The sequence below is a fragment of the Fukomys damarensis genome, unplaced genomic scaffold, assembly GCF_012274545.1.
Source record: "Fukomys damarensis isolate Sample0158 unplaced genomic scaffold, DMR_v1.0_HiC HiC_scaffold_37, whole genome shotgun sequence".
In the NCBI taxonomy this organism is placed as follows: domain Eukaryota; kingdom Metazoa; phylum Chordata; class Mammalia; order Rodentia; family Bathyergidae; genus Fukomys; species Fukomys damarensis.
The window spans coordinates 13,571,360-13,593,336 of record NW_022900949.1 but is presented as its reverse complement, the minus strand read 5'-3'; the positions used below and the strand labels follow the sequence as shown (position 1 = coordinate 13,593,336).

Below are 21,977 nucleotides of genomic sequence, written 5' to 3'. Positions count from 1 at the left end.
TGACCAGATAATAGTGCGAAGAAATTGGAGAGCAGTGCAGAAGAACACCCAAGTACTTCATACACATGGAAAATTAATAAAACCATCAAAAGCAACCAGTGAGTCAGGAAGAAATGAAAGAAGTTAGACAGTTTCTATAATTTAATGACAATGTCAGTGCAACATACCAAAGTTTATGGGGCACCAGGAAAGCAACAATATAAGGGAAATTAATAGCACTGTAAGCCCATATTAAGAAACAGAGTGGGACATCCCCGACTGCAAGCCACCAGATCCAGTAAGGAAGAAGGCCCCAGAGGAAGTCTCTCCAGGTATGTGCTCAGTCCCACCCGGAGGGTCTGTGACCTCCCCAACTGTGTGCCACCAGATCGAGTAAGGAAGAAGGCCCTCAGAGGAAGTCTCTCTGGCCACTTGCTTGGGCCCAGCCAGTGGGTCCACGACCACCCCAACTGGGTGCAACCAGAACCAGTAAGGCAGAAGGCCCCCAGAGGAGGTCTCTCTGGCCATATGATCAGGCCAACCCAGTGGGTCCGTGACTTCCCCAACTTTGTGCCACCAGATCCAGTAAGGAAGAAGGCCCCCAGAGGACGTCTCTCTGGATGCCTGCTGGGGCTCACCCGGTGGTTCCACGACCTCCCTGAGTGTGCACTACCTGATCCAGTAAGGAAGAAGCGCCCTGGAGCATGTCACTATGGCCACCTCCTCAGGCCCATTCTGCGGGTCCATGATCTTGCCAAATGAGCACCACCAGATCCAGTAAGCAATAAGGCCCCTGGAGGAGGTCTCTCTGGGAGCCTGCTCGGGCCCATGTGGCAGGTCCTGAACCTCCTAGACTGAGCACCACCAGATCCAGTAAGGAGAAGGCCCCCAGAGAACGTCTCTCCAGCTTCCTGCTCTGGCCCAACAGTGGGTCCACAACCTCCCCCACTGCGTGCCACCAGATCCAGTATGGAACAAGGCCCCCAGAGGAGGTCTCTCTGGCAGCATGCTTGGCTTGTCCACTACCTCCCCAACTGCCCGCCACCAGATCCAGTTAGCAAGGTAGCTGCGTGGATGGCCTTTAAACACCCCCATGACTGGCTCCCCTCCGTTCTCAAACCTCCTGATTGGGCCAACACTTGGACCCACTCTGCAGAGGCATAGCTGGTCATGAAGTGTATTTTTCTGACCTCCCAACTTTGAACATCTTTAAAGAAAGGGCAGGGGAAATCTGTAATAGACCTGAGATGAGTTCAACCCTGTGGATTGGGAAAATCAATTTAGGCTTTGTTGACTGAGGACAGTCTGTGTCGTGGTGACCTGCCATTGGCTTGCTGAGATCAGGGGATTTGGTTCTACAAATGGCTGTACACATGGTATAATATGACAATAGAGACCTAGTCTGAAAGAGGCCATTCAAATTCTTTTTTTATTCTTTTCCTTTCCTTATTCCACCCTACAATTTCTTTCTTTTTTCTGTCCTCTCTCTCCAACACAGTCTCTTGCTCCAGCATATGATCCCTCATCTCCTTTTTTATTCCTGCTCCTGCCCTATCTCAGACTTCTTTTTTTATTATTTTTTCTTTATGTTCTTTTCTCCTGTCATTTTACCTCATTTATGGCTCCATTCAAGAGAAGGGGAGCCCCAGTTACTATTAAGGAGATATATTCTTGTCCTTATTCGTGCACTCTGTCTATCCCCTTTGAAGTTAATAGTTTCATAAAGATAGTATGGTCATTCTATGTACTCCAGCTTCACTTGAAATTTTCTCCAATTCTTTCACTTATCTACTCCTCTAGTCCTAACTCATTTTAAGCCCCCATCCTAAATGGTAAAGATGCTATTTTGAAAAGCATTTTAACTACAGATATATTTTGGGCTTCTTCTTGATATTTATTTAATTCACATGGTTTAAATGTGATAGATTAATGACTACTACAAGTGGTCATTTTGCCAGCTGTGCTTGATCCTATTGGGCTGCTGAATGTATCAATTGGGATAATGGATTGTGATTGATTTAATGAGTTGTTTTCACTGATATTATGGAAATGAGGATGTCTATGATTCATTAGAGACTCAAAAGCTAAAACACAACTATATCGGGAAGATTTGAGTAATAATCCAGAAATTAAAACAAAGACAACCCAACAACAAAAATAAAAATGAGAAAACACTTAATCAAGACACAAAGACAGACTTCCAGTACACCAATAGCAAACAGTACAGCAAATGAGGATGAAAAGTCTGATAGTGAACCAGCAGGACACCCTGGACCAATAGCACAGGAGGTAACAAAACAGACCAATCAGGCTCTAGAAAAATTCAAATCAGAAATAATTTCCCAATTTACCATTGAGACGGTGAACAAAATGGAAGTCATGATTTGAGACTCTAAAGCAGAAACTGACAAAAAAAAAATAGGTGAGCTCAAGACTGTGATAGAAGCCATGAAGACTCGGCATAAGAAAGAAATGGAAATAATGAATGCCCAACTCAGAGGAAAGAAATGGAATCCATAAAACAGATTGAAACAGATATACAGAAGATTAAAAATTCTATTGAAAGTGTATACAACAGAATGAAAGATTGTGAAGATATAATTTCAGATATAGAAGATAGAACTGCAGTCATTAACCCTGAAAAGAGAGGTCCCTCAAAAATAGTAAGGGATCATGAGAAATCAATCCACCAACTTCTAGACGATGTAAAGAAAAACAACATAAGACTGATAGGAATCCATGAAATAGCAAGAGAAAACACAAATGACTTAAACAAACTCTTTACAGAATTAATGACAGAAAACTTCCCCAAAAGAAGGAAAGAATTATACATACAGATAATTGAGACATATAGAACTCTAACTAGCCATGATAAAAAATTCTATACCTAGTCATATAATAATCAAGATCCCAGAAATCCAACAGAAGAACAAAATACTACAAGCAGTAAGAGAAAAGAAACAAGAAACATGCAAATGAAAACCCATTAGAATCACAGCAGACTTTGAAATACAAACCCTCAGGTCAAGGAGAGCCTGGAGTGAGGTATTTCAATTCCTAAAAGACAACAACCTCCAACCTATATTGATGTATCCTGCAAAACTCTCTTTAAAAATAGAAAGGGAAATAAGATACTTCCAAGACAAAGAACACCTGAGGAACTTCATGAACACCAAACCAGAACTACAAGGAATTCTCAACAATATCCTAGAAAAGGACAATGAAGGTCACAATACCATGAGGTCCAACAGATCAAATGAGATAGCAAGGAAAGAAACTAAAAGGAGAGGGGACAAAAAGTAAAAAGAGTCAAGAAACGGAGAGTAACATGATAATGATGTCAGAACAAATCAGTTATAACCATCAATGTTAATGGCCTCAATTCACTAATCAAGAGAAATAGACTGGCAGAATGGATTAAGAAGCAAAATCCAACAATATGTTGTATAGAAGAAACACACCTAGTGCAAAAGTAAGCCCATAGACTGAAAGTGAAAGGATGGAAAACAGTTCTCCACACATCAGGAGCCCAGAAAAAAGCAGCAGTAGCAATCTTATTCACAGACAAAGTAATTTTCAGATCAAAACTCATTAAGAAAGACAAAGAAGGACACTACATCCTTGTAAAGGGAACAATTCAAGAGGAATAGATGACAATTATAAACATATATGCACCAAATATTAATGCCCCCAACTATATAACACAAATATTAAGTGACATGAAAAACCAAATAAGCAATAATACAATTCTAGTGGGGCATTTAAATACCCCACTATCAAAAATTGACAGATCATCTAGGCAGAAAATCAACAATGAAATAATAGAACTCAATTAAGCTTTTGAACACATGGACTTAATAGATATCTGCAGAGTATTCCACCCCACAAAATCAGAATATACATTCTTTTCGGCTGCACATGGATCATTCTTCAAGATAGACTAAATATTGACTCAGAGAACAGGTCTAAATAAATGCAAAATAATTGAAGTCATCCCCTCTATGTTATCAGATCATAGTGCAAACAAGCTGGAAATCAATAGCAGAAGAAACTGTAGGAACTTCACAAGCACATAGAAACTGAGTAACACTCTGCTAAACAATCAATTGATTACAGAGGAAATTAAAGAAGAAATTAGACAGTTTTTACAAATAAACGAAAATGCCAATACAACATAAAGGAGTCTATGGAACATAATGAAATCAGTTCTATGGTGGAAAATTCATAACATTGAATGCCTACACTAGGAAAACAGAGCAGGCTCAAATAAACAACGTAATGATGAATCTTAGACTCCTAGAAAAACAACAGCAAGAAAAACCCAAAGCTCGAACAAGAGAGAAAATTATAAAGATTAGAGCAGAAATCAATGCAATGGAAACTAAGAAAACAATACAAAAAATAAATGAAACAAAGAGCTGTTTTTTTGAAACAATAAATAAAATTGACAAAGCTGTAGCTAATCTTATCAAAAAAAGAAAGAAAGAAAGAAAGAGAAGGCTCATATCCATGCAATCAGGAATGAAAAAGGCGAAGTCACTACAGATCCAACAGAAATCCAGAGGATCATGAATACCTAGTATGAGAATCTGTACTCCAATAAAATGGAAAACACAGAAGAAATGGACAGATCTTTAGATACTTATGAACTACGAAAATTGATACTTATGAACTATGAAAGTTGAACAAAGAAGATAAAAACATTATAAACACCCCAATTACAGTCAGTGAAATTCAAAATGTAATTAAAAATTTACCAACAAAGGAAAGCCCAGGCCGTGGTGGATTTACTGATGAATTTTACAAGACATTTAGAGAAGAACTACAGCCATTACTCTTCAAACTTTTCAATGAAACTGAAAGGGAAGCTATACTTCCAAATTCATTCCTGGAAGCAAGTATCACTTTGATTCACAAATCAGAGAAATACGTAACTAAAAAACGGAACTACAGGCCAATCTCCTTAATGAATATAGATGCAAAAATCCTTAATAAGATACTAGCAAACAGAATACAGAGGATTATCAAGAAGATCATCCATCCTGACCAAGTCAGATTTATTTCAGAGATGCAAGGGTGGTTCAACATATGTAAGTCAATAAATGTTATACATTTTATTAACAAAGTAAAGGACAAAAACCATATGATCCTCTCAATAGAGGCAGAAAAAGCATTTGACAAAATTCAACACCCATTCGTGTTAAAACCCCTGCAAAAATTGGAATAGATGGTCTATATCTCAACTTAATAAAGGCTATCTATGAAAAACCAAAAGCCAACATCTTATTAAATGGCCAAAAACTGAAAACCTTCACGTTAAAATTGGGACCAAGACAAGGATGCCCACTATCACCATTCCTCTTCAATATAGTTCTGGAAACATCAGCCACAGCAATTAAACAAGAGAAAGAAATCAAAGCAATAAAGATAGGAAAGGAAGAAGTTAAACTGTCATTATTTGCTGATGATATGATACTGTGCATAGAAGACCCAAAAAACTCCACCAAAAGACTTATAGACTTAATTGACAGATTCAGTAGAGCATCTGGATACAAGGTCAACACCCAAAAATCCATAGCCTTCTTGTACACAAATAACAGACTCACTGAAAGAGAAATTAGGTAAACAATTCCCTTCACAATAGCTTCCAACATAGTGATGTATCTAGGAATCAATCTAACAAAAGAAGCAAAAGATCTCTGCACTGAAAAAAATATAACTCTGAAGAAAGAAATTGAAGAGGATATTAAAAAATTGAAAGATATCCCCTGCTCCTGGGTAGGAAGAATCAGCATAGTGAAAATGGCCATAGCCGGGCATGGTGGCACACACATGTAATCCCAACACTAGGGAGGCTGAGGCAGTGGAATCACTGTGAGTTCGAGTCCAGACTGGGCTACAAAGAGAACTCCAGGTCAATCTCAACTACATAGCGAGACCCTGTCTCAAAAAAAAAAAAAAACCCAAAAAGAAAATAGCCATACTACCAAAACTGCTATACAGATTCAATGCAATGACAAATGAAATCCCAACACTATATTTCACAGAACTAGAAAAAGAGTCCAAAAATTCATTTAGAACCATAAGGGAACTAGACTAGCAAAAGTGGGTATAACAATTCCCAATTTGAAACTATACTACAAGGCCACTGTAATAAAATCAGCAAGGTATTGGCAAAGAAACAGGCCTGAGGATCAGTGAAACAGATTGGAAGACACAAAAATGAATCCAGATGTACTCTGCTACATCATCTTTGACAAAGGAGCTGACCATCCTCAGTGGAGGAAAAATAGCCTATTTAATAAATGGTTTTGGAAAAACTGGATTTCAACCTGCCACAGATTAAAACTGGAACCTAATTTTCACCATGCACTAAATTAAAATCCAAGTGGATTAAAGATCTAAATATTAAAACAGAAACACTAAACTTGCTGGAAAGTAAGTTAGGCAGAACTCTGGAAGACAGTGGCATACGAAAAGACTTTATGAACAAATCCTTAGCAGCACAGGAACTAGCAGATAGAATCAACAACTGGGATCTCATCTTATTAAAAAGCTTCTGTACTGCAAAACAAACCCTCAGCAGAACTAAGAGACAACCTACAATGTGGGAAAAAGTTTTTTACCAGCTGTTCCTCAGACAAAGGACCATTATCTAGAATATATAAAGAACTTAAAACAATCAGCACCCCCAAATATAAAGGCCTGATTCAAAAATGGGCATCTGAAATGAACAGACATTTCTCAGAGAAAGAAGTAAAAGCAGCAAGTAAATATATGAGAAAATGCTCCACATCACTGGTCATTCAAGAGATGCAGATGAAAAGGACAGAGAGATTCCACCTCACCCCACAAGGCATGGCTGCTATCAAGAAATCAAGCAACAACAAATGTTGGCTGGGTTGTGAGGTGAAAGGAACCCTTCTCCATTGTTGGTGGCAGTTCAGACTGGTGCAACCACTATGGCAATCAATATGGAGATACCTCAAAGAGCTTGGACTGGAGTTTCCATTTGACCAGCCATCCCTCTGCTGGGTATCTTTCCAAAAGAACTAAAAGAATCATATCACAGTGATGTATGTGCACCCATGTTATAGCAGCTCAGTTTGTAATAGCTAAAACATGGAAACGGCCCATTTGCCCCTCAGTTGGAAACTGGATAAAGAAGGTGTGGTTTTTGTAGAAAATGGAATATTACTCAGCTGTAAAGAATGAGAAAATAGATTCATTCATAGGAAAATGGATTCATATTGAAGATATACACCTAAGTGAAATAAATAAGTCACACGTGTGTAAATACTGAATAGTTTTTCTGGTGTGAATAAACTGCAATAATACATAAGATCCTAATAAGATTACTGACATTGTGAAATGAGAAGAAAGGGGCTAAAGGTATAGGGAAGCTGGGTTGAGTAGGGGCAAAGGTAATAAGGGAAAAGAAAAAATGTGTGATAATGAAAAGAAAGATATAAAATGTTTGTAGATGGGTAGTGGAGGAGGGGATGAAGGGAGGGCAGGGACAAGGGGAGATAATGAGAACCAAGACCTGTCATGTAGAGGTACAAGATCTCAGCAATGAATTTAACTGTGCTTATCCCTAAAATGTACCAGTAAATTCAATTAAAGCTGAAAAAAAAGAAACAGAGTGATTTTAAATAAACAATGTAATGCTGAATCTCAAGCTTCTACAGAGGAGAAAAGCACTAAAGAAGATAAAAGCAAGGCAAAACCAAAGCTCATACAAGGGAGGAAATTATAATGATCAGGCCAGAAATCAATGTAATGGAGACTCATAGAAAGAATGATACAAAAAATCAGAGTTGGTTCTTTGAAAGAATGAACAAAATTAGCAAAACCATAGCTAACCATAAAAAAGAGAAAAGACAAGGCCCAAATCCATCCAACTAAGAATGAAAGTTCTGAAATGAAAACAGACTCAGAAAAAAACGAGAGGATCATCACTACTTATGCTGAGAATCTAAGCTCCAATAAAATGGAAAAAACAGAGGAAAGGGACAAATTTCTAGAGACCTGTGAATTACTGAAGTTAAATGAAGAAGATCTTTTAAATATTCCAGTATCAACAAAACTGAAAACTTAATTGAAAACCTACCAACAAAGAAATGCCCTGGTCCTGATGCCACCTCTGCTGAATTCTACAAGACATTTAGAGAAGTGCTATTAATACAAATGCTCAAAATATTCCATGAAATTGAGAGGAAGGCAATACTCCCAAAATAATCCCTGGAAGCAAGAATCACCTTGATCCTCAAAGCAGAAAAATGTTGCAAAGATAAAATGAGAACTTTAGGCCAATCTCCCTAATGAGCATGACACAAAAATCCTCAATCAGGTACTGGCAAACAGAATGCAGAATATCATCAAGATCATACAAACAGATAAAGTGGTATTCATCCTAGTGATTCAGGGATAGTTCAACCTATGCATATCAATAAATGTAAGACACTATATAAATACAGCAATCCATAGGTTCAACTCAATAGATGCAAAAAAGGGTTTGATAGAATCCAACAACCATTCATACAGAAAATTGAAGTTGATAGTCTTTATCTCAACTTGGTGAAAGCCATCTATGATGAACCAACAACAAACATTATGCTAAATGGTGAAAAACTGAAATTCTTCACACTAAAATCAGGAATAAGACTAGGATGTGTGCCAGCACCACTCCTGTTTGATATACTTCTGAAAATGCTAGATAAAGCAATTACACAAGAGAAATAAATAAAATGAAGAAAGATAGGAAATCAAGAATTTAAATTGTCATTATTTGCACATAACATGAACTTCTATATAGAAGACTGCAAGAATTTCACCAAAAATCTTGTAGACTTAATAAACAAATTCAGTAGCATATATTGATATCAAGAGAGCAATAAAAAACCAATAGTATTCCTGTACACAAGAAACACTACTTGAGAGAGGAACTCTGATGAAGGAAGTAAAAGATCTCAATTTTGAAAATCACAGCATTATAAAAAAGATATGAAAAATATCAGAAAATGGATAGATATCCTAGGAACAATCACCAATATAGTACTAATAGCCATACTTGCAAAACCACAATATAGATTCAATGCAATCCCAATTGAAATTCCAACAGCATACTTCACAGGACTTGAGAAAACAATTCAAAAATTCATTTGGAACAATAATAGTCATAGAACAGCAAAAGCCATTTTAATCAACAAAGATAAAGTAGGAGATATTGCCATCCCCAACTTGAAACTGAACTGCAAAGTTACTATGATTAAAATAGCATGGTAGTGGCAAAGAAACAGACTTGAGAATCACTGGAACTGATTAGAATTTGCCTAAATGACTCGAGACACACTGAGCCATCTCATTTTTGAGAAAGTAGCCAAGAATCCTCACTGGAGGAAAAATAGCTTCTTTAATAAATGACATTGGAAAAATTGGGCTTAAACTTTCCAAAAATTAAAAATGGATCTGCAGTTCTCACAAGGCACTAAACTATAATTGAAATGCATTAAAGATCTAAATATTAAAACAGAAACACTAAACTTTCTGGATGAGGGGTTAGGTGTAACTGTTGAAGATATTTGTGTAGGAAAATATTTCATGAACCAAACTTCAGTTCCATGTGAACTAGAGTAATGAATCAACAACTGGGACCTCATCTTGCTAAAAAGCTTCTGCACAGCAAGAGAAACCACAGACAGAGTGAAGAAACAACATAAAATATCAGAAAAAATTTAACATTTTTTCTTCAGATAGAGGTTTTCTATGCAGAATATATAAATCAATTAAAATAATCAGACTACCCCAAATTTAAAGATCCAGTACAAAAGTGGGCATTTGAATTGAGCAGACATTTCTTAGATGAAGAAGGAGAAACAGTAAATAAACATGTGATAAAAAGTTTAACATCTCTGGTAATTCAAGAGATGCAAATGAATACAACACTGAATCTGCACCTCATCACAGAAAGAATGGTTGTTATTAAGAAATCAGGCAATAACACCTTTGGCTGATGTTTCCAGAACTGTATTGAACAGGCATGACGATAGTGGACATTCTTGTCTTGTTCCTGATTTTAGAGTGAAGGTTTTCAGTTTTTGACCATTTAGTATGATGTTGGCTATTGGTTTTTTATAGATAGACTTTATCAAGGCCATCTATTACAATTTTCTGTGGAGTTTTTATCATGAATGGTGTTGAATCTTGTCAAATGCTATTTCTGCATCTATTGAGATAATCATATGTTTTTGTCTTTGACTCTGTTAATATCATGTGTTACCCTTCTTGATTTATGTATATTGAAACATCCTTGCATCCTTAGGATAAATCCAGCTTGGTCAGGGTGTGTGATCTTCTTGATGACCCTCTGTATTCTGTTTGCCAGTATCCTATTGAGGATTTTTGCATCTATGTTCATTAAGGAGATTGGCCTATAGTTGTCTTTTTTGCTTGAGTCTTTAGCTGGTTTTAAAATCAAAATACCATTTGCATCTAGGAATGAATTTGGAAATATTGATTTGCTTTCAGTTTTATTGAATAATTTAAGTGTAGTGGCAATAATTCTTTAAATGTCTTGTAGAATTCAGCAGTAAAGCCATCTGGATCTGGGCCTTTCTTTGTTAGTAAAGTTTTAATGACTTTTTTTGGGGGGGTACCGAGGATTGAATACAGGGTCCTTGTGCTTGAAAGGAAGGTGGCTGAATCACTGAGCTAAATCCCCAGCCCTTAATTACACTTTTAATTTCACTGAGTGTAATTGGGGTGTTTAGTTTTTTATATCTTCTTCCTTCAAATTTGATAATTCATATGTATTTAGGAATCTGTCCATTTCTTTGCTGTTTTCCTTTTTATTAGAGAACAGGTTTTCAAAGTAGGTATTCATGCCCCTCTGAATTTCAACTGGATCTGTTGTGAGTTCACATTTTCATTCCTGATTGCATGAGTTTGAGCTTTTTCTTTCCTTTTCTTGATAAGGTTGGCTAAGGGCTTATTGATTTTATTTATTCTTTTGAAAAACTAATTCTTCAATTCATTGATTTTTGTATCATTCTCTTAGTCTCCATTGCACTGATTTTTGTTCTGATCTTTATAATTTCCTCCTTTGCATGAACTTTGGGTTTGTCTTTTTCTTCTTTGTCTAGGAGTTTAAGGTTTAGCATTAGGTTGTTTATTTCAGCTTGCTCTGTTTTACTTCTATAGGCATTTACTGCTATGAATTTGCTCGTGGGTATGTGTGGGACAAGGAACATTTCTCTACTATTGTGGGGGTGCAGACTTGTGCAAACACTGTTGAAGTCAGTATATACACTTTTCCAAAAGGTAGGATTAGAGGTCCCATTTGTCCAGCTATTCCTCTGCTGGGAATCTCCCCAAAAGAATTAAAAGCATCACACCACAGTGACATCTGTGTACCCATGTTTACTTATAATAGTTAAAAATTGGAAACAGTCCAATTATCCATCAATTTCTGACTGCATAATGAAAATGTGTGTTTTTATATAAAATGAAGTACTACTCAGCCATAGAAAATGATAAACTAGAGACATTTGTAGCTGAACTTATGCACATTAAAGCCATACTCATAGGTGAAATAAATATGACACACATGTGTAAATACCAAATAGTTTCTCTAGTGTGAGAAACTGAAAGTGTAAATAAAGACTAAAATATATTTTAGATATTGTGAAATAGGAAGAAAATATTCAGGGAGGAAGGGGAACTAGGGAGTGGAAGTGTAGGGAAAAGGACAGAAGAAAAAGAAAAAATGAGAAAGAAGGAAGAATGGAAAGAAAGCTTTTAAATAGGGAGGAGTGAAGGTGTTAAAGGGAGTGAATATGAATGGCAAAAAAATGAGTACCAAATTATATCATGTAAATGTACAAATTTTTGATGCTAAATGAAATCATAATTAATTCCTAAAAAATTGAAATAAATTTAATGAAATAAAAAAGTACATGGCGATGCTGGTATATACATTTTATGATATTGATAATGATAGTGAACATCTTTGTTTCTGGCTGATGTACTTACTGTAGTAACCATATTATTGCAGTCTGTACACCTATTTATAAATTTTGCATAATCTACATTGCCCTAACACACTGACAGCAGTCTCATACACCTGCTGTGTAGCTCCTCTCTTGCATCATTTTCTTTTGTGATTAAAACATAGCTCTATACATATTCTGTTTTAAAGCTTTCTCTCTCTCTCTCTCTCTCTCTCTCTATCTCTCTCATCTGTCCCTTTTTGCCTTTCACTTTTTGCACTCTTTCTTTTTCTTTTTAGTTTTTTGAGATAGGGTCTTGTTATGTAGTCCAGGCTGATCTTGGACTCACTATATGTAGCTCAGGTTAGGTTGAATTTATGGCAATTATCCTGCCTCAGCCTCCTACGTGCTGAGATTACAGGCATGCATGCCCACACCTGGGCTTTTGGGTTTTTTCTATGCAGATTTTCTCTACTCTGATCAGACTACCTTGAACTTTAGATGTATCCCAGTGTGGCCTTGACTTTTCTATACTCCTGCTTCAGCAGCCTCAGTACTGAGATTACAAGTCTCTACCAACACACTTGGCTTCATTTTTCTCAAATGTTAAAATTTATTTTTGAACTATATTTTGACTGCAGAAATATTGCATAATTTGTGTAGAGTGTTTCTGTGTACACAGTGCTAGATATAGTCAATTGGTGACTTGTTTATGGTTAGTGATGTTTTTTTGTCACTGTTCTAATAATATATTTAGATAGGGACTTGCTATGCAGCTCAAGCTCCCCTTGAGTTTGAAATTAGGGTGATCTTCCTGCCTCAATCTCCTGAGTGCTGTTATTTCAGTCATGTGCCAACACACACATCAAATATAGTTTGATGTCTACTTTTCAGGTTATACCTGAAAACTTCTCCAGGTAACCAATAAATCATCTTTATCACCTTTCTGCTGTGACAGCTCCAGCCTCATTTTTTAATGGACTTTAATTTCAAATAGAGAAGCACTTGTGAGAGTGTCACTTTGGACTTGGACCCCTGATACACCATGTTGTGTGCATCACTGAAGCTGTCTGAGGTCTCCCAGCCTCTGATTCTCTAGTGTTTTTTGTTTTACTGTAATAAGCTGGGATGTATTTTCAGAGTAATCCTTGACACACCCCCTTGAGGTCAGACCCTAGTATCCCAGACTGAGACCTGCGGGAAGTAAGGGGAAATGTGATAGGAACAGGATGAGAGGTGCTTTGGCTCTCGGGGTCAGTACATCACTGATGGCACTGTGTGCTTTGAAGATTTGATCTGCCTTGGGGAATAGATGCCTCTGCATTTGTGGTTAGGGAGGAGCTTTGAAAATTGTACCCTCAGGTCCACTGAGACTGAAAGTAGTCACCATAAAACAACTGTATCAACAGCTCTGCTCAGTTCAGAAAACGTACACTGCAGCCTCCATCCAGAGATGATACATCTTTGAGGGAGCTTGGTGCCCATTGTCTCACCTGGAGTTGCATTTTTCACCTCCATTTTTCAATATCCAGAGAGTAAATGGACAATTCATTTTTGGCATCTTCAAGGTAATCTGAAGTTTGAGCAATAAATGTTATGATGTATTGAAAAGTCTCTCCTTTCTTTCCTCATTTATATCTCTATTTGTCCATTTATTTTTCTTTCTTCCTCTCTTCCTGTCTTCCATGTCCTTCTTCCTCCTTTCCCTCCCTTTTTGTCTGCATCCCTCTTTTGTTGACATTATAAGGTAAGAGAATGGTCTGTTTGAGTTAGATATGAGACTACAAAATAATTTGTAAAATTCTGAAGATATGTTTTATTTTTATATACTTTCCAACAGCCCCTCATTATTTATTTTTTTTCAGCTTTAATTGAGTTTATTGGTACATTTTAGGGATACAGTACAGTTACATTCATTTTTGGGATCATGTACCTCTACATGGCAAGTCTTGATTCTCATTTTTTCCTCTTACCTCTGCCCTCCCTTCACCCCCTCCTCCCCTACCCATCTACAAACACTTTATTTTCATCTTTTCATTCTCTCACATTTTTTTCTTTTCCCTTTTTACTCTTCCTCTACCCATCCCACCTTCCCTACACCTTTAGCTCCTTTGTTCCCATTTCTAAATGTCAGTAATCTTATTAGAATCTTATGCATTGTTGCAGATTATTCACACCAGGGACACTATTTGGTATTTACACATGTGTGACTTATTTATTTCACTTAGGAGTATATCTTCAATATGTTTCCATTTTCCTATGAATGAATCTATTTTCTCGTTCTTTATGGCTGAGTAATATTCCATTTTATAGAAAAACCACAACTTCTTTATCCAGTTTCCAACGGATGGGCAAATAGGCTGTTTCCAAGATTTAGCTATTACAAACTGTGCCGCTATAAACATGGGTGCACATACTTCTCTGTAATATGATTCTTTTAGTTCTCTTGGAACGATACCCAGCATAGGGATGGCTGGGTCAAATGGAACCTCCAGTCCAAGCTCCTCATTATTTACATCTCATGTATATCTGAATGACACATGTAACTGTACTGTATATTTAAAAAGTACCAATAAACTCAATGAGAAAAAAAATTAGAAGTCCAAACTATATGCAGCCCTGCTTTGTGCAGCTATGAAATGAGATTCCTGAGCTGAACTCAATCTGTCACTCCTGCTTTCTTTCTTCCATACCTCTCCCCCTCAACTTCTCTCCTAATCATCCAGGGTTGCACATAACTGGAAATGAAACTGACAGGAGCAGTCATTTCAGTTCCTGTGAATAGGTAATTTGCATTGACTTGTTTCTCCTCTCTACCAAATCCTTGTATGTTTTACAGCAGTTCCTGTTACATAAGTGTGAACACTGGGTCTGAACAGGGAGCTTCAGGAATCTCATGAGCCACAAATGCAGGTCACAATAGCCAAATCTGTGATTGGATCTGTAACTGTTTAAATCCAGCTTACATTTGGATGGTTGATGTTTTTATAGTCATTTGTGTATCACCAGAAGATGCTATCTTCTGCTCGGAGACAAAATTATAGAAGCAGAGAGCCAATGTTGTGCGGTTTCATTGCATCATTTGATAGCACACATCCTGTAAATGTGTATTTTATGCTGAGTCCTCAAGCACTGTTACAGAAAGTGCTTAAGAAAAGCACTTAGATGTTATGAAATTGCCAGCCCACACCAATTATTTATTGTTTCATTTTTAAACTAAAAACTACTTTTCTTTTTGTCTTCAAAAAACAAAGTCTTTGCTAATCAAGATAATCACATTTACTTGCAGAATTGTACATACAATATTACTTCAAATAATTTTCTTTTAACAGGAATCTTAGCTCTATGGGAACTAAACATTGAAACATAATTTTAAAATTCTGTTTTGTTTCCAATATAAGATAAACAGAATAGAACACAACTCAAAGAAATTGTTTATACTTCTCTCCTATCCCCAGGCATCAAACAATATATTATTTTCGTTTAGCAAAGTATTGTCTAACCTAGAAATCTTCTTTATGGTCTGATTTTAATATCTTCATCTTCCGGTACTACATGAAAAACTCATCAAATGCTAGAAGAATGCAAATAGTTCCCTTGTCGATCCTCATCACGGTGTGAAATTTTTACCCTGCAAATTGGCCCATAAGCCCTGAAAGAAGAACTGTAATTTGTGGGTATAGCATTGATGACAAAGGAGTGATTAACTTGAGAAAATAAACTTTAAAGAAATAAAATGTCAAATGCCATTAAATTCCCAGTTTTTTAATGATATGATGCCTGTCTTTGAGTAATACAAAAAACAAATTGGTTATTTTTATTATGTATTTTATACTGATGCACAATAATTATATTCCACTTATTTTATTATCATAAATATTTAAAATGTATTCTTATAATAAAGTAATTTATTAGTAGTTATTGAACTCAGGACAGTGAACATATCATGCAAGTTTTCCAATGATACCCACACATCAGAGTCATCCTGGTTTGGGTGCTGCTCTGTGTTTGGTGGAAATCTTGCCTTTTGGATTCTTGCCAAGAAGATTTGAGAGGAGGTCCACGGAAAGAGACTCACAGTCAGAAAATAGTAGTGTACAGCAAGGATGTTTGTTGAAAGACAAACTCAGTGCATTTAAAATAAGCCTAAATTATGAGTGAGGATGCACACTTTTGAGAGTTGTATGATATTTGAGAGTTCTCAGATTTAGAGAAGGCAACTTTCAGTAACTTACTTATACCCTCAAGAAGGGCAGGGTGGTGGGCTTAGCCTCAGAGATGGAAACTGCAGTGAGTTCTGAGCTGTGTCTTTTGATTTGCTATATTTTGGAGAAGTGGTTGGGGATGATAATTAATAGGGCTTCTTTTCCCTAACTGTGAGTCTCCATCTTAGCATCATGAGAGAGAATTTTAGAATTCATGTGGATTTGGTCAGAGCCAGTATGATAGCTAAAGCCCAAGTAGAGGGTTAAAACCACAATATAAATGCATACAAATAAAGCCTAATTGGGCTGACAGGGTGACCTCAGTTTAAATTGGAGTCTGTGCCTCTGGGGTACTGTATAGAAATTAAAGGCATAAGTCTGACTGGGACAGGGAATGCACAATGTGGGTTTGATGTTCTCTGGATGCCTGCAGAGGAGAATCTCAGGAAATCTAGATCATAGCCTTTCTTAGAATTTTCTTCTATGTTCCTCCTGCCATTTCTCTATATCCACTTCCAGTCTAACTATGTACTCTGCCAATATCACTGAGCTATATCCCCAAATACATGAAAAAATGGCTGTGTACCTACAAACATTTACTCACAAAAGCATTAAGTTGGCAGGATTTACCTCCAAAACTATGTTTTCTAAAATTGTACTCATTAAAACTTTTATTCTACAATGATTTGCCTGAAGACATCTTAATTAGTCCAGTTAGAATAATTGGATCTGACATGCCCCAGAATGACCTACGTAATGAAAATTTGGTCCTCAGCCCAGTCCTATTGGAAGGTGGTGGTTTCATTGAGTGGTGGGACCTCCTTGGGGCCTAAAACGGTACTTGAGATCTGCCCCACCTGGAATTTGTGACCCCGGTTTCCTCCTGTCTTTCTTTGCCACTTCTTCTCTGTGAGGTGCACTGCTGTGCTCTCCTGCCCTGATGCACACTCAAGTCTACAGCAATGGAGACAGCAGGTGATGGACTCAAACATGAAAAACATACGGCAACATAACTTTTTTCTACATTTTTATTATTTGATGTAGAGTATCAAATGTTTCTTTACTATTTTATTCTCCATAAGTACATTTTGAAAAGAAAAGATAGAAAATAAAATCCTGAGTACTATAGTTATACACAATGAATTGTGTATTTCAAAATAGGTAGAAATATATGATAGCTACAAGGGAGGTTTTTTAATGCTTTTTTCCGTAAATAAATGATACATGTATAAGGTGTGGATGTGCTGATTGCACTGATTTGATCTTTAGTGCATACGTATGTCAAAATGTAACACTGTACCTCCTAAAGATGTATAATTTTCAAAACTTTACTAAAATTTAAAAAACTTGGAATAGGGAGTGGGTGGGAAAAGAGATGCTGAGGGAAATACAAAGCAAGTGAAGAAAAGAGAAGATAATCCTGGGAAAAGTTACCCATTTTGATTTCAAAACATAGACATAATTCAGATGGTTTCTCTACAATTTGTTTTTTCATTTTTTCCGCCAGACTTGGAAAAAACGTGAAACCAGAAAATATGTCATATACTACCACGTTTGTTCTCCTGGGATTGTCAGATGATCCACACCTGCAGCCCATCCTCTTTGGACTCTTCCTGTCCATGTACCTGGTCACAGTTCTTGGGAACCTGCTCATCATCTTGGTCATCAGCAATGACCAGCACCTCCACAGCCCCATGTACTTCTTCCTGTCTAACCTATCCCTGTCTGGCATCTGTTTCATCTCAACTATGGTCCCAAAGATGATTATGGACATTTCAACTCACAGCAGAGACATTTCCTATGTGAGCTGCCTGAAACAGATGTCTCTTTTTATCATCTTTGTATGTATGGATGACATGCTGCTAACTGTGATGGCCTATGACCGCTTTGTGGCCATCTGTCTCCCTTTGAGATACAATGTCATTATGAACCCCAAAGTCTGTTGGCTGCTGGTTCTGTTTTCCTTCCTTATCAGTGTTCTGGTTGCCTTGCTCTACACCTCAGCAGCACTGCAGCTGTCATTCTGCACACACCTGGAGATTCCCCACTTTTTCTGTGAACTGAATCATCTTCTCAAGCTTGCCTGTGCTGATATCCTCATCAATAACATCCTGGTGTATTTCATAACAGGTGTGTTGGGTATTGTTCCTTTCTCCGGGATAATTTTCTCTTACACTCAAATTGTCTCCTCTATCTTGAAAATTTCATCAGCTGGTGGAAAATATAAAGCTTTCTCTATTTGTGGGTCTCACATAATAACCACTTCCTTGTTCTATGGCACAAGTTTTGGGGTGTACCTCATTTCTACAGGTGCTCAGTCCCCCGGAAAGAGTGTAATAGCCTCAGTGATGTACACTGTGGTGACCCCCATGATGAATCCCTTTATCTACAGCCTGAGAAACACGGATATGCTGAGGGCTTTGGGTAAACTCATCTGTGGAATAGCATCTTTCCATTTATACCTCAGATGCTTATACTACTGGAGTAAATCAAAGAGAAATACATAATGAATGATTTATAAAGACTCACTAGTGTTTTTTAATATAACTGAGCAGAGACCAAACGGTACAGGATGAAAACTGTGAAATCAGAACAGTTGGGTTTAAATTCTACGTGTGTCATAACATAGCCATGTGTTGTGGTTTAAATCTAAAGTGTCCCCACAAAGGCCTCTGTGTGGTTGGCCTATGGAGGGTGACTGGACCATGGGAGCACTGTACTGAACAGTGGATTATCCCACTGAAGAGTTCAGAACTGGATATGCTGTTAGAAAGTTGGGTCTGGTCGGAGGAGGCTGTTCACTGGAGGTTTGACCTGGAAGGATACATAATCCTTCCCATCTCCTCCCTTCACTTCCACTTCTTGGCCACCACTGTGAGCAGCTGTCCTCTGCCAGGCCCTCCCACCATGCCCTTCCTGTCATGGAACTGGCTGACTATGGACAGAATCCCCTAAAGATGGTGAGCCAAAATAAAGCTGTCCTTAAAGTTGTGGGTGTTGGATGTTTTGTCCCAGTGATGGGAAAATGACTAAGGTCCTGTAAGTTCTTTGACAATTTATTTCAACTTGCTAAGTTTTTTTTCTTCTTTCATTATTGAGTACATTTTAGGTAGACAACACAATAGCATTCATCATTGGAATCTTGTACCTCTACATGATATACCATGGTTCTTATTTTTCCCCATTCCCCTATCCTCCCTTTACTCCCTCCACCCTTGCCTATTTACAGAGACTTTGTTTCCATTTATTTCTTTTTCTCTTACTTTTTCTTTTCCCTTCTTAGCTTTCCCCTACCCCTCTCACTTCTCCTATACCTTTAGACATTTTTTCATATTACACAATATCAACTATATATTTTGGTTCTTATTTACACTTTTAGTTTATCACACCAGAGAAACTATTTGATATTTACACGTGTGTCTTATTAATTTCACTTAAGAGTATGTCCTCAATGTGCATTCATTTAGCTAAAAATGTCTCTAGTTTCTTGTTCTTTATGGCTGAGTAGTATTCCATTTTATTTAAAAATGTATTTTTTTATCTCATTGAGTTTATTGTTACTTTTTAAGTATAGAGTACAGTTGCATTCACCATTGGGATCTTGTACCCTTACATTACAGATATTGGTTCTCATTTTTCCCCACAGCCCTGCCCTCACTTTACCCCCTCCTCCAACCTCTATTTACAAAGACTTTGTTTCCATTGTTTCTTTTCTCATATCATCTTTATCCAGGCTCCAGTTGATGGGAAATTAGGCTGTTTCCAAGTTTTAGCTATTGCAAACTGTGTCTCTATAAACGTGGGTGAGCATATATCACTGTGGTATGATTCTTTTAATTCTGTTGGGAAGATACCCAGCAGGGGAATAGTTGAGTCAAATAGAACTTCCAATCCTAGTTGTTTGAGGTATCTCCACATTGATTTCCATACTGGTTGCACCAGTATGTACTCCCTCCAACAATAAAGAAGGGTTCCTTTCTCCCCATAACCCCACCAACACTTGTTATTGGTCATCCTTAAAATTGGATTAATTAGATTTTGTTCACATTTAGTCTTGCACGGGGAGATGTCGTTTTCACCAAAGATGGACTGGACTATATGGTGGTGGGTGGGCTCCTCAGTTATAATGGAGATAAAAATTTTTTTACCTGATGCTATTGTTAGCTGTGGTAAAATACAGTGCCATTGTGGTGATAGTGGCATAAGCAAATCTATTATACTATGATTTTGTATAAAAGTGTGCTATTATGTACAAAATCTGATACTTGATAGTGATAGTATACAACTTTGCTCCTGTTTGGTGTAATTACTGTAATATGTATTATTGCTGCTCCATATTGTGATCCTGTTTGTACGAAATTATTTTGTACACCACAATGCAATGTCACCTGGTAATAGTCTTATATATCTGGTGTTTAGCAACCTGCTTCATTATTTTCTTTTTTCTATGATTTAACCTCATGTTTAGTTCATCATGATCCCGAGTTATATACTACCTATCACCTATATATCTCTCAACTATCTATCTTCTACCAAGTATCACAGTGTGGTTTTAGTTGCCCTTGAATTCATTATGTTGCTTACACTGGCCTAGATCTGTTGATACTCCTGCCTCAATCTTTGGAGTGCTGTGATTACAGAAATAGGCCAACCTGCATGGCTATACACTATGTGTATTTAACTCTCTAAAATCATAAATTTATCTTTACCTAAAATTTTTGTCATTTTGTCTTTCTTAATTAAGGCTTTGATAGCTTTCAATTATATTTGAATATACCATAACTCATTTTGTGTTATTTTTCCATTTGAATGAGCAATAATTTCAGCACTCCTTACTGAATGGTATTATGCCTTCCAGTAAATTCCAAATTATCACCAGTAAGGTATGTAGTGCTCCTTCCCATCTTCGTGTAGTTGAGGGTAGAATTGATAACAATTTTCTCTGTAATTCATTAACATATTGTTTTCACTGATGCAGCTCTATAATTTTGTAATCCCAATATTTCAAAGGCAAGAAATCCAATTTATTATTCTCTATTAAATCAAATATTCTTTGTTGATTTTTCATATATACTTGAAAATATGCTTGTGGCATATAACAAAATGGGAAGATTGGTATTAATTTTATAAAGCTATTTGATGATAACTGATGTCTCTCTGAGAAATTTTGTGTATGTATCAAAAGCACAATATTCTTGCCAGTTAAGTCTCATATAATGTCCTTTAGTAAAATATTATATATATATATATATATATTATACTATATGTATGTCTAGACCTATAACTGTATCTATTATCTATCTATCTATCCATAAAACTTTGACTATTTTTCCTTGCAACTATTTTGCCTATTTATTTAATTGTATTATTATTATTATTATTATTAGTAGTAGTAGTAGTAGTAGTAGTAGTAGTAGTAGTAGTAGTAGTAGTATCATCATTATTGTACCAGGGATCAAACTCAGGACCTTGTGCTTGTGGGGCAGGCACAGTGCTACTGGGCTATATCTCTGGCCCTCATTACCTTTTAGAGCACACATTTTCTATATAAATTTTGCTTTTGGAAGGAAACTAATCAAGCAGATATCCTAAAAGTAGAAAGTAGTTAGGTGGTTTTCAGAATCTGGGATATTTGGGAGGGGTGATAGAGAAATATTACTCACAGGGCACATAATTATATTTGAGAAAATAACTTTCAGAGGCATATTGTACTCCAGCAAGTCTATAGTTAATGATGTTATACTTTTAAAAAAGCATTGGTACAATTTAGATACACATAACGATCACACTCACCACAGGGAAC

General features: G+C 36.8%; 1 protein-coding gene across 1 annotated transcript; it reads left to right on the top strand.

Annotated features, from left to right (window-relative positions):
* Nucleotides 1-691: 691 nt before the first annotated feature.
* LOC104874849 (olfactory receptor 7G3-like) lies at nt 692-18,681 on the top strand. Its single transcript, XM_010642094.2, has 2 exons — nt 692-756; nt 17,682-18,681. Exons 1-2 carry the CDS (start codon nt 692-694, stop codon nt 18,679-18,681), a joined length of 1,065 nt encoding a protein of 354 aa, XP_010640396.2.
* Nucleotides 18,682-21,977: the final 3,296 nt, after the last annotated feature.

Coding starts and splice junctions, on each gene's coding strand:
- LOC104874849 (XM_010642094.2), top strand. CDS start 692: ATGGCCACCTCCTCAGGCCCATTCTGCGGGTCCATGATCTTGCCAAAT. Junction 757..17,681: donor AATGAGCACCACCAGATCCA/GTAAGCAATAAG, acceptor TTTTTCCGCCAG/ACTTGGAAAAAACGTGAAAC.